A 16,841-nucleotide genomic window follows, 5' to 3' on the forward strand; every position below is an offset into this window, starting at 1 on the left:
CTGCAGAAAAACAAGACAGCAAAGAAAGAATGAGGGTAAAGGAAGCTCATCATAAATATGTGTCAGGGTTTCTTGTACATTTAGCAGCTGGAGAATAAGCATGGTTGATGGTGATGGGAAGTACTATCAAGTCCCAGCTGACATACGGTAGGCCCTCATAGGGTTTTCAAGGCAAGAGATGCTTGAAGGTTGTTTGTCATTGCCTGCCTCTGCATAGTAACCCTGGTTTTTTTGGTGGCCTCCCATCCAAGTACTAACCAGGGCCGACTCTGCTCAGCTTCCAAGATCTGCTGAGATTGGGTTAGCCTGGGCTATCCAGATCAGAAACCTGGTCCTTTAATCCAGCACTGTATGGTTCAGGGCAGTGCTGATTCCCAGTTTTTAATCCTTTGTGATATTTCTCCATTAGACATCCACTTTGCCTGTGGTGATCATCTCTAATGCCAACCAGGCATCCAGTGCCTGGGCCTCCATCTTGTGGTTCAATATGGTTGGTGCAGACCCAAAGGTAAGAAACAGATATGTCCATCTCCCTTTTCCCCTACTTTATAGGCTGGGTAGGATCCTCGGCCAGCACATTTGCGGCCTCCATTGTTCCTGTCTAAGCTGAGTTAGCTTGTTCAGTCCAGAATCTAAACATATTGGCATGATCCTCTTTCCTCTACTTTCACTAACAGTTTGGCTTCCATACTTTTACTTTCTGTTGGGGAAGCTTCATGTCATAAGGGGGGTTATGGTCTCTCCCAGATGGCAGTGTGCTAATTCAGAGCAGGGCCCTGATCCCACCTGTATGGCAGGGTCCAGAGTGTGTCTGCATAGCTGGCTTTCCCAGTAAGTATGAGGATCTCCCTGAAAATAGACATACATCATGAAAATAGAAAATGTCCTGAAGATGCTCCTTGTCCTGAAAAGTGTACAAAGACCCAAAGGAGGGAGTGCCATCCATACCTGAAGTGAAAAGAGGGCTTGTGTTGTACCACTCCACTATACAAAGCTTAAAGCCTTCCTCCAGTTTAAGTGGTGCTTCCTCCAGAGGAAGAATCACTTAAGTTGGAGGGAAGACACCTTTGGCAGGGGGAACTTCTCCAGTGTAAGCTAAGATACACGCTGGTGTATGGAAAATATATTATTAATCCAAGATAATGGTCACAGTCCCAATAAATGTTGAGCTATAAAGGATTCTTTCAGGAACTTCATAAGAAAGGAGCACTCAAATGGGCACAGCAAGCTTGGATTTTAAAAAAATATGTCTTTTTTCTGCTAAAGGATTATTGTCCTAATTAAAAGAAAGAGCATATGTTAAAGTTGCTGTGGCTACTAAGCAGAAACTGCTAATTGAAAGGTCAATTTCAATAACAGTGATGAGTGGGAGATGGAGGAGCCTTAGCAGTCTGAAGACTGCAAGTGGTTTCCAGAGCTGAATGGGATTGACTTTCTTAGTAACACCCTTAGGATCAGGTCTTTGCCAAAGGGCCTTGTGGGATTGTTATGGGGAATATGGTGCTTCATTCACTGCCATATGGAACAACCATTTTAAATTCTGCTTCTAAGGTAAAAGGTAAAGGTCCCCTGTGCAAGCACCAGGTCATTCCTGACCCATGGGTGACATCAGATCCTGACGTTTACTAGGCAGACTTTGTTTGTAGGGTGGTTTGCCATTGCCTTCCCCAGTCATCTCCCCTTTACCCCCAGCAAGTTGGGTCCTCATTTTACCGACCTTGGAAGGATGGAAGGCTGAGTCAACGTTGAGCTAGCTACCTGAAACCAACTTCCGTTGGGATCGAACTCAAGTTGTGAGCATAGCTTGGACTGCAATACTGCAGCTTACCACTCTGCGCCACGGGGCTCTTAAATTCTGCTTCTAGCTGCTAGCAAAAAAGCAACGCCTTTGCAGTATCCTGACCTTTTGTGGAAAGAAACTCTCATTCTCTGCTGCCTCTTTTTGTTTACTAACTTTCATTCCCTTATGTATGTCATAGGAGTCTCAGATGAGCCATACTGTAGCTGTGTGGCACCTTGCAAGTGTGTGCATACAACACCCATTCTAAATGTCTCCTAGGGTTTCCAAAAGATTGAAGAAAAATGTCCTGTCCCTTTGATAGAGCCTTTTAATGTGTGGAAATGGGCAGTAGAAGCTTTTCTGACATGGAAGTAAATAACATAACCTGATAAACTACATGCCTTAAGCCTTTATTAAAAGGACATGACATTTTTTCCAAGCCCATTGGCAACTGCATTGAGGAAAGGCAGGATATAAATATTTTAGTTAATTAATTAATGAATATTGTCTCCCTATTGGTAACCCAGTAAGTCCTATACGTCAGTGCCTTTTGTAACTTGTGAAGTAGCTCACATAGCTAAGTTTGTATGTTAAAGGATGTTCTGTTTGTTATAGTGCCATCCTAAGAAATGTTACGCCCTTTTAAGCAAGTTAGCTTAAAATAAAAGGGTGTGATACTGATTAGGATGGCACTGTTAATTCCAGATTGCCTTTTAAATTCCTGATTGAACTGTCTTCTTTCCCCTCATACAGTCTCATCTGGTTCATTTCTCTCTCTCTCTCTCTCTCTCTCTCTCTCTCTCTCTCTCTCTCTTTGTTCTTCCTCTCAGAACCAGCTGTTTTTTTCCAATCCATCTGCAGCCACTTGGGCCAAGTTGTCAAAAGTGCTCAGCTGGCAATTCTCAGATGCTACTAAGCGAGGCCTGGATGCAGAGCAGCTGAAAATGCTAGGAGAGAAACTCTGTGGTAATGTGGGGCAAGCGCAGGGCTGGAAGAGCCAGGTAGAAATCCCTGCTGGGTCAGGGAGCTTGTGGCATGGCCCAAAGCCAGACTTTTAGGGGGAAATGGATGAAGTTCTAGCTGCATTTAGCAGTTCATTAGGGTGAAGGGGAAGCTATTGGATGAAAACTACATGGGATGGCAAGTGATTGGGGTTCAGAAGTGATTGTCTCTGGAGCAAGGACTTTGGTCTTGCCCATAGAAGCAGTGGCAACGGATGGACAGAGTAACATCTTCTGTGGGTCTGGAATTGTAAAAGAGCCTGACATCTCTGGATTGCCACCTATGGGTCATAGCTTATGGTGGTGTTTAATTGTTTAATTGTTCTTAAAGCATTTTAACTTCATTTTCCTATTCAAAGGATGGGTTTCCCACACCCACAGTTTTTTTTAGCATGTGCCTTTGGGCAAGAGCAACAATATGAAAACTGCCTTAGTGATTATGAATGTGGAAGCCAGATGAATGGTAGTTGCTTGAGATTCATTAGTACGGAATTACTTGTAGACTTGTACTTTACTTGTTTGTTAATATGGAGTTACTCATAATGTCCTATGAGGTATACCTTTCTCTCAGCTCAAAAGATCTGGAAGGATGGGGAGAGGTGGGTCAGGAAGCCAAAGAAGTCTTGCTCCTAAGGAGAAACCTGTCCCTGTTCATCTAAACAATTACATGACTCACTGCTTGTCCTTCCTTCCCATTAAAGGGCTGAAGATAACACCACAGAGCACAATCACCTGGACCCAGTTCTGCAAGGTAAGTCTCTCATCTTAGTGCAGTACCTTCCCTGTCTTCCTCTGATACCCGTCTAGCAACTTCCTTCTTAATAGTTCCTCTGTGATGGTTCTACAGGAGACTTCTCCTCCTGGACACAATTGTTCCTTCTGGACTTGGCTTGATGAAATCTTAAGTCTGATCCAAGAGCACTTGCTGGAACTCTGGAAGAATAAGTAAGTAGTGAGAGGTACAAGGGTGGGAGAAAATGGAAGGGAAAACTTTAAGCTATTTTGGGTGCAGAAAGGGGGTAGAAATGTGTGTGTTAAGTGCCATCAAGCCGTTTCCAACTTATGGCGACCCTATGAATTAATGACCTCCAAAACGTCCTATCATTAACAACTTTGCCCAGGTTTTGAAAACTGAGGGCCATGGCTTCCTTGATTAAATCAGTCCATCTTCTGTTGGGTCTTCCTCTTTTCCAGCTGCCTTCAACTTTTCCTAGTATTATCATCTTTTCCAGTGACACTTATCTTCTCATAATGTGACCAAAGTATGATAGCCTCAATTTAGTCATTTTAGCTTCTAGGGAGAATTCAGGCTTGATTTGATCTGTGTGCGTGTGTAAAGTGCCATCAAGTCGCAGCCGACTTCTGGCGACCCCTTTTGGGGTTTTCATTGCAAGAGACTAACAGAGGTGGTTTGCCAGTGCCTTCCTCTGCACAGCAACCCTGGTATTCCTCTGTGGTCTCCCATCCAAATACTAACCAAGGCTGACACTGCTTAGCTTCTGAGATCTGACGAGATCAGGCTAGCCTGGGCCATCCAGGTCAGGGCTTGATTTGATCTAGAACCCATTTATTTGTCTTTCGGGCGGTGTACAATATCTGTAAAACTCTTCTCCAACACCATGTTTCAAAAGAATGAACTTTTTTCCTGTCGGCTTTCTTCATTGTCCAACTTTCACACTCATACATAGTAATGTAGAATGCTATGGTATGAATTATCTTGATCATTTCTAGCTTCTTCATGGCTGCCCTTCCCAGTCTCAATCTTCTGATTTCTTGGTTGCAGTCTCCTTTTTGGTTGATGAAGGAGCCAAGGAAAGAAGATCTTGAACAATTTCAATTTCTTCATCATCAACCTTGAAGTTGTGTAATTCCCTAATAGTCATCACTTTTGTCTTCTTGATGTTCAGCTGTAATCTGCATTGGCATTTTCTGCTTTAACCTTCAGCATTAGTCATTTCAAGTCTTCACTGTTTTCTGCCAGTAAAGTGGTGTCATCTGCGTATCTCAGATTGTTAATGTTCCTTATACCAATTTTCACTGCACCTTTATGTAATCTACTGCATATAGATTGAAGAGACAGGGAGATAAAATACATCCTTGTCTGACACATTTTCCAATTGGAAACCATTATGTTTCTCCATATTCTGTCCTAACAGTAGCCTCTTGTCCAGAGGTTATAAGCACATCTTGTTTAGATGTGTGATGAATGTTTTCCTGGACACTTGCATAAAAGCTTTCAATTTCTTCCTCTTTAGCATCTGTAGCTGACGTGTAAACCTGAATGACTGTTATGTTGATAGGCTTTCTATGAGGTCTCACTGCTATTATTCGGTCAGACTTTACATTATAGCCCCTGACTGCTTGTGCGACATCACGCCTCACTAGTAGAGCAACTCCATTTCTTCTGTGTTTGTCATTTCCAGAGTAAAACACTTCATAATTTTCTGACTCAAAATGTCCTAATCCAGTCCATGTTAGTTTGCTCGCTCTCAGTATTGTAATGTTCAAATGTTTCATTTCTTGTTTTACAATTTCGAGCTTACCTTGATTCATACTGCTCACGTTGCATGTTCCTACTATATGTTTCGAACAGCTTTGGACTTTCATTTTGCATCCATTCACATCAACAACTGAATGACCTTTTGGCTTTAATCCATTTGTGTAATTAAGAATAGCGATATAGTTGTCCTCAGCTCTTTCTCAGTAGCTGATTGAATGCTATCAGACCTGGGGGTTTCGTCTTCCAGCTCTATATCTTAGTTCACTTTGGATTGTCTCATCATAGAGTTTTCAAGGTAAGAGATGATCAGAAGTGGTTTACCATTACCGCCTTCTGCGCAGACTAACCAGGATTAGCTGAAGTGGCACTACCATTGTCTATGAAAGATCCTCTGCCAGTGCCACTTTCCACTACTGCTGCTACCCAGTAGCTACTCTTCAAGGATTCCTTCACCCCCTTCACCATTGTCACTGTCCATTCTCTTCTGCTGAGGTGGCCATTGATCTCCGACGGGAGTGGATGCATCTTAGTCTGGTATCTCAGCTGTGACTATGCCGCCTTGAGTGACTCTGCTAGGAGTTTTGCCTCTTGACAAGAGTCTCAACCCCTTTTACAGGACTGCTTTCAACTTCACTGACACACAGCACCCCCCTCACTGTGCATCCAAGAGAAATACCTACTTAAATAAAAATAGAGATTCAGGTATCCTAGTTCCCAATTGACCTTCTACGGTAACTCCTTAACTGTGTCATGAGGAACTGTTAAAAAAAACTAAAGTAATTGAATTGGTTGAAGGTTCCAATGAAACCAAAATACCCCTCCACAAACAAGGTTACCCATGATGTGTCTGGGTGATTCAATGCTCTGTCCTTGCTCTTTACAATCATCCTTCATCTGTGAGGGGGCAGGATGGGGGGTAATTTTTCTGGATCTCCACTTCAGATATAATTGAATCTACTAATGTTCAATCAGTCTTAGTGGAGAGATGCAGCAAAATGATCTGCTTTCAGGGGAGCCCTGGTTATGGGGGAACATTTCTATCTCTGTCATTATGGTGAGCAGAGGAGCAAGCTTATATAAGCTGTACCTTATGGAACAGATATACTGGCTGAATTATGTTGTATGCTGAGTAGGGCCTGTTGTGTCAATAGGCAAGCCTTAGTAACTATCTGGGGAAGTCCTTTTGCTATGAAAGCAGCTGGCAAGGATTTGCTTTTCCCAGAGCTGTCTTGATGCAAGTCCTTACAGTTGCTCAGTAAGGAAGGCCTGAGGACACTGTAGGAGGGCCCAAGCAACAGAAAATGAGCAACACTGAAGGCAAGGAGTCCAGAGGGCTTTGGACCTGGTGTGGGCATATGGCAGCCCAGGAGGATTCTGCTTCAGGTACGAGCCCTGTGTCCTGCTATGGGCAGCCATAGCGCTACCATTATGTGGAGGAGAGGGTACCAAGGAGGGACTGAGGCTGGAATTGTCAGCAAGAAGGTTTGTAGGATGGAACAAAGGGAAAACAATGGTGACATGTGGCTTCTCATGATATTTTTTTCTCCTCCCTCTTTACTCAGTCTCATCATGGGATTTGTGAGCCGCAAGCGTGAGAAGCATTTGCTGAAGAACAAGCGGGCGGGTACCTTCCTGCTACGGTTCAGCCAGACTACCCAGGATGGCGGCATCACCTGTACCTGGGTGGAATACAACGATGATGGTGTGTTCCTGACGCTCTTGTGCCACACCCCATTTCCCCCATACTGTGTCTAAGGCATTCTTTGATGACTGCAAGATCAAGTGGCCACTCATATGTCGAGGGTGCAGTAGCTGAGGGCATGCGTGAACCAGCCTGAGGATTTTCCAAAATGCAGTGGTCTTTATAACCAGCACTTTTTTACTGTCTATATCCAACGCAGGCCAATAAGATAGCATAAACTTCAGAGAGCCACAGGACTTTCTCCTTGTCTTTTGGCTACCAACTTGTATGCAAATTTTACAGGGTCCCCAAAATTCCACTCAGTCATGCCCTACACCAGGGTCGAGCTGAAGTTCTTAGCATTGCCTGACATCATTCATGACTACCAGCTCTTCGCAGAGGAGGACATCCCTGAGAATCCACTCCGGTTCCTCTACCCTGATATTCCCCGGAATGAAGCTTTTGGTCCTTACTACAGTGAACATCGGAAAGGTACTATTGTCCGCCAACTTCTCCTCTGCCTTTCTCATGAGTGGTTTGATGATGATCTCTGTTTTCATGCTTATTAACGAGGCTATGGGTATTTTGCTCTTCTGTAGTTGCTTAGTGAGGGTTCAGCATCCTAGGATTTTTGTAGGAGGCAATGGGGTTAAAAAAAAAACTTCTAGCTTATATGGCTGCCAAGTTGAAGAGCTGCAAAGAACTTAAATGTGCACTATGTTTTACAGGGCAAAGGAGGGGGGAAGGTCCCTCCTCAAAGGAGCTTTGCATGAAGATGGATATAACACAAAGAACAAGCCTCTTTATGGATTTTCTAGCTGTGGTGTAGGCCCATTTTGGCAACTAGGAGACAGCTCATTTGCACGCCAATGAATGGAACAGCAGTTTAGCTGTCTATTTTGTTCTGGCTTCCTTGTTTTAGGCAGGCTGTCTGCCTTTTAAAAATATATATTTTAAAAACCAATTCATTAGTCATGTTATTAATTACAAACAACCCCCTCCCCGCACACATACATTTTTGATATGCAAGGAGGAGGGAGATCTCTTGGTGACTTCATCAGGCACTAGCCTATAAGTATTGTCCATAGTTTGCTTCTGCTGCCATCCTGTCAATACTGCAGAGAAAAGTATATTTGTATTGAATGCAGTGAAGGAGCTTCTTGGGAGCTTCTTCTACTCCAAAAATATTTCACCCCTCTTTACTTCCAGTTGAAGTTGATCAGATGCAATCCCAGAAAGCTGGGGAGGTGTGGAGAGGGGAGCTAAAGCAGGTTTCTTGTATTTACTGTCCATCTTTCTCAATGAGACTCAAAGCAGATTGCAAAATTATAAAACAATGTAACAAAGACCAGTAGAACACATACAAGAAAGAGTGCTATAAAGTAGAAAACGATGAAGTAGGCACAATACATCTAATGAACAACGCAGTATGGGTGTGTGTGTGTGGAGGAGATGAGTTGAAGAGGAGGGCTATTGTTCTTCAAACCCTCAGCTATCAATAACAGAGTAAATTGTTGAATCATGTTCGCATGAAGACCTATTTCCAGGGTTTTTTTCAGTATGGGTAACTTCATTGCAGACTTAACACTCTTTTGGCATAGCATATACAAAGCATTATCCATGATACAGTGCGGCATGTACCTGGATTTGGCTGAAGAGTAGAACTAATACAGATGATACTATCTTCCATCCATACACTTTGTTTTTGTTTCCTTTCCCAGGTGACCTGGCAGAGCAGAAGAAATATCTGAATCGCCGCCTGATCAGAGTCTCCTCTAGGTGAGCAGGGCCATCTTTTCCCTCCCCCTCAAGAACTTAGCTGCCACGTTTCTTACCTCCAGTTTCTTTTGGATTACCGCGAATCCACCTTCCAATTTCTGTTTTTTTCTGTCATGGATGATAGAAGACCAGGGCTGCCTCAGGAGCCATAAACCCAGTTTCATACCTGTGATCTCAGAGGTCTTTGCTGCAGACCTTTTGTTGTGGGGTGTAAGGATTAACACCCAAACCTACAACTGCTTCCAAAATTGTGTAGGATGGATCAAACTGATCCCACAGAGATGTGCAGTAGAAAATTTATATGGCTTCTCTGGCATGTTTGTTCTCCTACATTCTGCCATTATAGTGTCTGAAAATTCTGTTCACAAAATAAAGGCAATTTGTCCCATCATTCTGAATTCTGGCACAGAGAGCCAAATTTCAGGGAAATCCTGTGTAATTTGTTTGAATTACAGAAATCGAAGGCATTTGTTCATAGTTGTTGTTTTGTACCTAAAACATGTTTTATCTCCTCCCCCCCGGCTTATATTCTATCAAATGTTCTCAGGTATTCTAAGGCTCTTGCCTAGAAAATCCTATGCATGTTAATGAAACTATATAATATTTTTAAAAATGGCCATTTAATAAATTATCTTAAAGTTCAGTTTGGTATGTGTATCCTAAATAAAAAATCCACTCTTTGCCTGGTGGAAAGTGGATGAGGCTGGGGCAGGAGGAGAATAGGTTATCTGAGGAGCCTGGGGTGGGGTGGCAGAAGCTAGATGAAGTATGGGAAGAGTTTTCTCAGCCACTATATTTATTTTTAAAGGCGTCTTTTCTAGTGTGCTGGGGGAAGATTTGGGGAGGGGCTTTGGCTCAGCAGTAGAGCATCTGCTTGGCATGCGGTAGGTCCCAGGTTCAATCCCTGGCATCATCAGCTGAAAAGGACCAGGCAGTAGGTGATGGGAAAGACCGCAGCCTGAGACCGTGGAGAGGTGCTGCCAGTTAGAATAGACAATTCTGACCTTGGGCCAATGGTCTGATTCAGTATAAGGCAGCTTCAGGTGTGTGTTCAAGATGGTTTTATAGTTCAGAACTTAAAAGGGGACCTTGGGTAAGGCTGAGAGAACTTGAAGAGATACTGCTGCATATACCAATAATCTGGCAGTACAAGCCAGCCTCTTATAACGGCATGTTATAAGAAATACAAGGCCACAGTTGAAAATGGAAGCCCTGCATCAAGTTCTGCCCCTTGTGTAGCTCCTTGTGCATTGATGTAATTATGCCAGACATTGTCCTTATCCCTATTTCAAATCACTGGTTGTTTCTGTGGGCAGGTTTGAGTAAGTGCTTAGTATAATGATGTGAAGGCCTGAGTTAAACTACCATTATATAGGGCTCACAGCTGCCTAGCATTTATTGCTTTATAACATTGAGTTCTGTCCATATATTTTTAAACCAGAACTCAAGTACGGCTTTCTGTGTTCAAGGAGTAGTGTTGTCCTTGCCCCTCCTCCATTGGACCTGTTTCCTAGTTATATCATGTATCCTGATAGGCTTGTGATTTCTTTGATGCAGAATTCACAGCTTGCTTTTGGTGCTGAATTGATGTGTACCCTTCTGCCCACTATCTTCCTAGGCATCAGGAGGAGCCCCGCGTTCTGGGGGTGAACCCAGAGGAGCCCCACGTTCTGGGGGTGAACCCAGAGGAGCCCCGCGTTCTGGGGGTGAACCCAGAGGAGCCCCGCGTTCTGGGGGTGAACCCAGAGGAGCCCCGCAGTCTCGGGGTGAACCCAGAGGAGCCCCGCGTTCTGGGGGTGAACCCAGAGGAGCCCCGCGTTCTGGGGGTGAACCCAGAGGAGCCCCGCGTTCTGGGGGTGAACCCAGAGGAGCCCCACGTTCTGGGGGTGAACAGTGAATTCCCCATTGATAACATAGATGCGGTCAATGCCTTATTCGGAAACGTTATGCTTGATAGGAATGGTAAGTAATGCTCAAGACATGTTTGACGGTAGAATCTGAGAACTATCTCTGAATTGGTAGCAATCTGATAAGTTCTCTCCTGGGTCTACAGTTGCAGTGGGGCATTTCAGTTCTGCCCACCCCCATTCTCTACAGCAGTCCCACATTTTTCCCTTCAGTGCCTAGCTGATGTTCTCTTTCTTCCCATTTTTCCCCCAGACCCATTCCTGCCACCACCAGGTGAGGAGGAACAACTAGAGTATTCTGAGCTCTTTGGGCTACCAGAGGAGATGCCAGAGCTGAATTTGGATGAAGCAGATTTCTAGTTTACAGGCTTGGTAACTGGCTTTCATTCAAAAACATTTCCATCGGAATGGGATGGTGAAGAAGATGGCTTCCTACCGTTGAGGATCCATTTCCATCCATCCAGCAAACAATGACTTTTCTCATGTCCAACAAAGTAGGGCTTTTCTTATTAAACTGCCTTGAGGAGGATGCTGAATGGGTTGGGAATTTGAGCCTGTAGCGTTCCCTTGATCGTCTGAATGGGTGGTGTGGGAGAGCCAGGAATGTAACACGCGGTGGAGTCCTAAGCAGAGTTACACCCTTCAAAATTCATGGGCTTAGAAGGATGCTGTTCTTTTTAGGACTGCAATGAAGGTGACCTAAAGTCAGCAAGGGACAGCCTAAGGGGGCAGGGAGGGGCAACTGAGAGCAGAGTTTTGGCCATTTTGATAGGTAACCCTATTCCCACTTTTATTACAGGAAGCAAAAACAAAAGCTTAATGGGTAGGATTAAAAAAAAAAATCAGAACGACATTTTACATATATGTGAATCATTGGCTCCTAACACTGATTGAGACCTTTTGGGATTGTTGGGAATTGATAGACTGTCATTAAAGGTTCTTTTTTGCCTAAAAGGCCAGGTTGGCATCTCCATCTAGGCAGGAACTGAAAAACAATAGTTCTCCCTGAGGTGAAGGGCATCTTGCAGATAGATGGGTGTTTCCGTTCCTGGTTCATAGATAGGCAGGAAGTACAGAAGGTTCAACCTCACTTCCTGTCCCCTGATTGGAAACGCCCCTTTGTGTCCACTTTTCTTCCTGCCTCGATTAGGTAGGCAGCTTCTCTGGTTGCTTCGGTCCAACCAGTGCCATCTTGTTATTTTTCTACAGGCTTCTAGCCACTCATTTCCCCCCTTTTTTTGCCTTTCGGACATCCCGGTCTCTCCCACGCCTCGAGGATGTTTTCAGAGCCCGGCCCCAGCGTGGATGTGTTCCTCCGGCTGGAGGACCACGTGGTCGGTCTGCCAAAAACCAGGCGGGACCGCGGCCGTCCAAGCTCCCGCGGAGGCAGTCGAGCCGGACACCAGCAAGGCGACTGGCAGGGCTCACGTGGAAGCGGCACAGCCCACTAACAACAGTGACGGCCAGCTCCCCGCGGCGGCGGTGGAGTCCCACGGCGGCATGGCGGGTGGCGGGCGCCCCGCAGAAGCGGCGGCTCCCAGACCCTCCAAACAAACCGGCAAACGGATGCATAAGACTGCGGCGGCCAGGACCAGCTCCTCCGCCAACAAGACCGGGGGCAGCAGGCGCAAACGAAAGAGCGCAGACAAGGAGGAGGAGGAGGAGAAGCCCCGCTAGCACAGTCCGCCAGCGCCCAAGGTCCACTCGGCCCAAGCAGCCGACGAGGATCCAGCAAGGGGGCAGCGTTCCCCCAATCGGCGGCAGCCCAAGTTGGCTCCTCGCGAGGAAACCATCTCAGGCCGCGCCCCCAGCAGGAGCCCGCTCCGGGACCCGCAAGATGGGGCTCCCTCCACATACCTTCAGCAGCTGGGTGAGCTACAGGGGCCCTACTTGTTGGAGGGGGGGGCAGAGGGCGGAAGGCCTTATGGCCCTTATGAGGCAGGTTCTCCGGGAGGAGTTCCCCTTTCTGCAGGCAGCGTCCCGCACTACCCGCAGGGGAGGTTTTGAGGCCTCCCAACGTGAGTCCTCCCCAGAGCCAGAGAGTCCCGGGAACGAGAGCCATGCCCGCCGCCGCACAGAAGCCCCACCCCCCTGGCCCACCAAGGCTGCAAGGAAGGCCTGGCCCCCTCAGAGCCCTAGCCACGAGGAAGAATCTCTCGACTCCTCCGTAGATTCAGACCCGGAGGGAAGGGAGGAGGGGAAGCTCTCCCACGAGGAAGAGACCCAAACCCCCACTGAGCATCACTCCAGGCTCTTTGCCGGCGAGGATTTCCAGCATCTCCTCTCCAAGGCGATCATGGCTCTGGACCTTACTGACAATGAGCCAATCGAAGAGAGCAAGGCCCACTCTCGTCCCAGGGGGCCCCAAGACCTCTTCCCCAGGTCCCAACCACCCAAGTCTGTCCCATTCCCCAAGTTCTTCGAGGACATAGTCAAGCGAGAATGGGAAAAACCAACCTCGCATAAACAGTTGTCAAGGAATGTGAGGGCCTTATACAACCTGGCTCCACACGCCATGGACATGCTCAAGCCCCCACTGGTGGATGCGCCGGTGGGAGCCCTTCATTCCTCGGGGCTCCTATCCGAGGATGGCATGGGCTCACTGAAGGATCCCCTAGACAGGCGGGTTGACCAGACCGCCAAGAAGGCGCACGAGACCCTCACCATGGCCATACAAACCTCCGCCACTGCATCCCTCATAGCCAGAGCAGCCATAGTCTGGGCTAGGAAGCTGGCTACCTTCATCCCCCCCGACAACAAGCAGGCGGCGGAGGGCATGAACAGGGTACAAAGGGCAATCACCTTCCTGGCAGACGCCACCTTGGACTCTCTGACCCTCAGCGCCAAAGCAGCGGCGGCCAATACGGTCACCAGACGGGCGCTGTGGATACGCCCATGGGCCGCAGACATTTCCTCCAAGGCCATGCTTCTAGCCTACCCCTGCCAGGGAGGCCGTCTGTTTGGGGGCAGGCTGGACCAGATCCTCGTTGAGACGAAGAATAAAAAGAAAGCGCTGCCGCACAACTTCAGGAAGGACAACAGAGGACGACCCTCCTCTTCCTACCCCTCCTTTCGGTCCTTTCATTCTCTGCCACGCCCAAGATCCGAGGCCGGACGTCCAGCGTGGCCTAGCAACCGCGGTGCAGCCAGGAGGGGGCAGCAGGCCCAGCAAAGGTTTCCAGGCCTACAGAGGCGACAGGACGGGTCGCTTCAACAAACCAAAAAGACAGTGTCTGCAGGCCTGCCCCAGTGGGGGGGAAGGCTGAGCCTCTTCAGCTACCAGTGGGCTCAGGCCTACCCTGACCGCTGGGTGGAGCAGATAATCTGCAGGGGTTATCTGATCGAATTCCGGCTTCTTCCTCCTGACCGGTTCATTCAATCACCGAAGTTGTCCAACCACGACAAGCACGAGAGGACCTGGAAGGCCATCAATCACCTGCTACACATCGCGGCCATTGAAGCTGTACCAATACCAGAGAGATCCTCCGGAGTCTATTCTATCTTCTTCACCGTTCCCAAAAGGAGCGGAGACTGGCGAGCCATTCTGGATCTAAAACACGTAAACAGATTCATCCGTGCCAAGCGCTTCCGGATGGAGACCCTCCGATCCATTGTGGAGGCACTCCATCCAGACGACTTCATGTCCTCCATAGACCTGATGGAAGCGTACCTGCACATCCCCATTTGCGACGACCACCGCCGCTTCCTGCGCTTCAACTACACGGATCGCCATTTCCAATTCAAGGTGCCCCCCTTCGGCCTATCCTCCGCTCCCAGGGTGTTCACCAAGGTCCTGGTCACCCTGGTAGCCCTGCTCCAGAAGGAGGGGATACACGTCTACCCCTATCTAGACGACCTGCTCATCGCCGCTCCATCAAAGCATCGAGCCACCCAACACACCCAGAGAATCATGCAGACCCTAGAAAACCATGGCTTTCTCATCAACTTCAACAAGAGCCACACATCACCAACTCGGCGTCTACAACACCTGGGGGTAGTCATAGATACCACTTGCAGCACCCTCTTTCTCCCAAAGGACAAGGTCGACAAAATATCCTCCCGGGCCCGGGGGGCGTTCATCTCGAAAACAACCGGACTGTCCTCGTTGGCCCGCTTTCAGGGTCACATGTTAGCATGCATAGACTCGGTCACTTGGGCTCGCTTCCACGCTCGCCCTCTCCAACGGTTCCTCAAGCCATACCAGCAGCACATCCTCAAGAAGAGGAACATTCACCTGACTCTGCCCCCAGAGGTAAAGCACAGCCTTCGCTGATGGCTGAATCCCTCCAACCTGCAGAAGGGTTGTCAGTATTGGCTCCAGACGACCATACAGATCTTCACCAACGCCAGCCTGGAGGGGTGGGGCGCCATGGTGAACCAACAGATGGCACAGGGCGCCTGGACGGAGAAGGAGCGCTCCCTTCACATCAATCAGCTCGAGCTCCGAGCCATCTACTGAGCTCTTCACTCCTTCCAACCAACAATAGCCTCGCACCACATCCTCGTCCGAACAGACAACGTAGCTGCAAAGGCTCACCTAAACAAACAAGGTGGGTCCAGATCATCAGCCCTTCACCTGGAAGCCAGCCGGATACTACGGTGGGCAGAGAGACACCTTCGGTCCATCAAGGCAGAACACATCAGGGGAGAGCTGAACACTCAAGCAGACTGGCTGAGCAGGAAAAAGATAGACGAGGGGGAGTGGTCTCTGCAGCCCTGAGTATTCCACACACTCTCCACTCGCTTCCGTCGGCCGACAGTGGATCTCTTAGCGTCCCCGTCTAACAGTCAGCTACCCCGATTCTTCTCGCGATACAGCCTCAAGCAGAACAGACGGATGCCCTACTGGCCCCCTGGCCACAGGACCTACTCTACGCCTTCCCTCCGCTTCCAGTCATTCCGAAAGCCCTGAGGAAGCTGTGACAAGAGAGGGCGACAGTCTTGTTTGTGGCTCCAGACTGGCCACACAGGCCCTGGTACCCCACTCTCCAGGAACTGTCCGTTCAGCCACCGTGGAGGATACCAGTATCCAAGGACCTGCTGCAGCAGGGACCAGTTCTGCACCCGGATCCAGACTGGTTTTGCTTGACCGTCTGGGTTTTGAGAAGCAAAGGCTCCTTGGCCTAGGCTACACCCCTGAAGTGGTCAACACTATGATGGCAGCCAGGCGGCCTTCCACCCAGCGCATTCACAACTCCGCATGGAAGGCGTTTGTACGCTGGTGTGGATGGAAGGGAGCTGACCCGCTGGAACCTCCCACAGCCACATTACTGGCCTTCCTGCAGGAGGGGGTGCAACAGGGATTGCGGCCTTCCACCTTGCGTAAGCAACTAGCGGCCATCACCACCGTAGTCCCCCACCTGGGAGACTATGCCACCTCCAGGCACCCGCACGTCGTCACCTTCCTGAAAGGCCTCTCACTGCTCTCGCCTCCAGTCATCCACAGATTTCCAACCTGACGTCTGCACGTGGTTCTCACTGCACTCACCGCCCTTCGAGCCTCTTGCCGAAGCACCCTTGCAGTCCCTTCTCAGGAAAACTCTCTTCCTCATGGCCGTGACCTGCGGCGGGCCCTACACATATACATCTCTCGCACCGCACTGTTCTGGCAGTCCGACGCTCTGTTCATCTCGGTAGCCGCTCCCAACAAGGGAAGACCGCTCTCCAAGCCTGCCCTCAGCAGGACGCTACGTAAGTGCATTGAAGAAGCATACAGACTCAGCGACAGGCCTATCCCGCCTGGCATCACTGCGCACCCAATCCGCAGCACAGCCACCTCGGCGGCCTTCGACAACAGGGCGTCAGTCGAGGAGATCTGCAAGGCAGCCACCTGGTCTTCAGTATCTACCTTCGTGCGTCACTACCGTCTGAACCAGTTTTCCTCTGCGGACGCCGCCTTTGGATGTCGGGTGCTCCAGCACTTCCTTTCAGCGGACGACACCCACCCTTCGACGGAGTAGCTCTTGGACATCCCATCTATCTGCAAGATGCCCTTCACCTCAGGGAGAATGGGACCTTGGTTACTTACCGAGAAGGTTCCTTCTCCTCTGAGGTACGAAGGGCATCTTGGCCCCGCCCTGGGGCAGAGGCTGGAGCACCTTATGCTTGTCCTGTATTGGTCCTTTATTGGTCATAGTCGGGGAGAGAACTGGCCTCCTCCCACTCGCACACCTATGAGGACTCCTGTTTGACA

The 16,841-nt window shown here is 48.6% G+C and overlaps 1 protein-coding gene across 1 annotated transcript in view; it reads left to right on the forward strand.

The window, feature by feature from the left end:
• STAT2 (signal transducer and activator of transcription 2) overlaps positions 1-11,008 on the forward strand; it is a 33,244-nt gene extending 22,236 nt beyond the window's left edge. The window contains exons 15-23 of the mRNA XM_056855614.1: positions 410-508; positions 2,611-2,746; positions 3,483-3,532; positions 3,632-3,726; positions 6,844-6,983; positions 7,266-7,454; positions 8,684-8,741; positions 10,360-10,703; positions 10,902-11,008. Of these exons, the coding sequence (XP_056711592.1) occupies positions 410-508; positions 2,611-2,746; positions 3,483-3,532; positions 3,632-3,726; positions 6,844-6,983; positions 7,266-7,454; positions 8,684-8,741; positions 10,360-10,703; positions 10,902-11,008 (1,218 nt within the window). The remainder of the gene's footprint in view (positions 1-409; positions 509-2,610; positions 2,747-3,482; positions 3,533-3,631; positions 3,727-6,843; positions 6,984-7,265; positions 7,455-8,683; positions 8,742-10,359; positions 10,704-10,901) is intronic.
• The last annotated feature ends 5,833 nt before the right edge of the window (positions 11,009-16,841 follow it).

This window comes from Euleptes europaea, chromosome 1, assembly GCF_029931775.1.
Source record: "Euleptes europaea isolate rEulEur1 chromosome 1, rEulEur1.hap1, whole genome shotgun sequence".
Lineage (NCBI taxonomy): Eukaryota > Metazoa > Chordata > Lepidosauria > Squamata > Sphaerodactylidae > Euleptes > Euleptes europaea.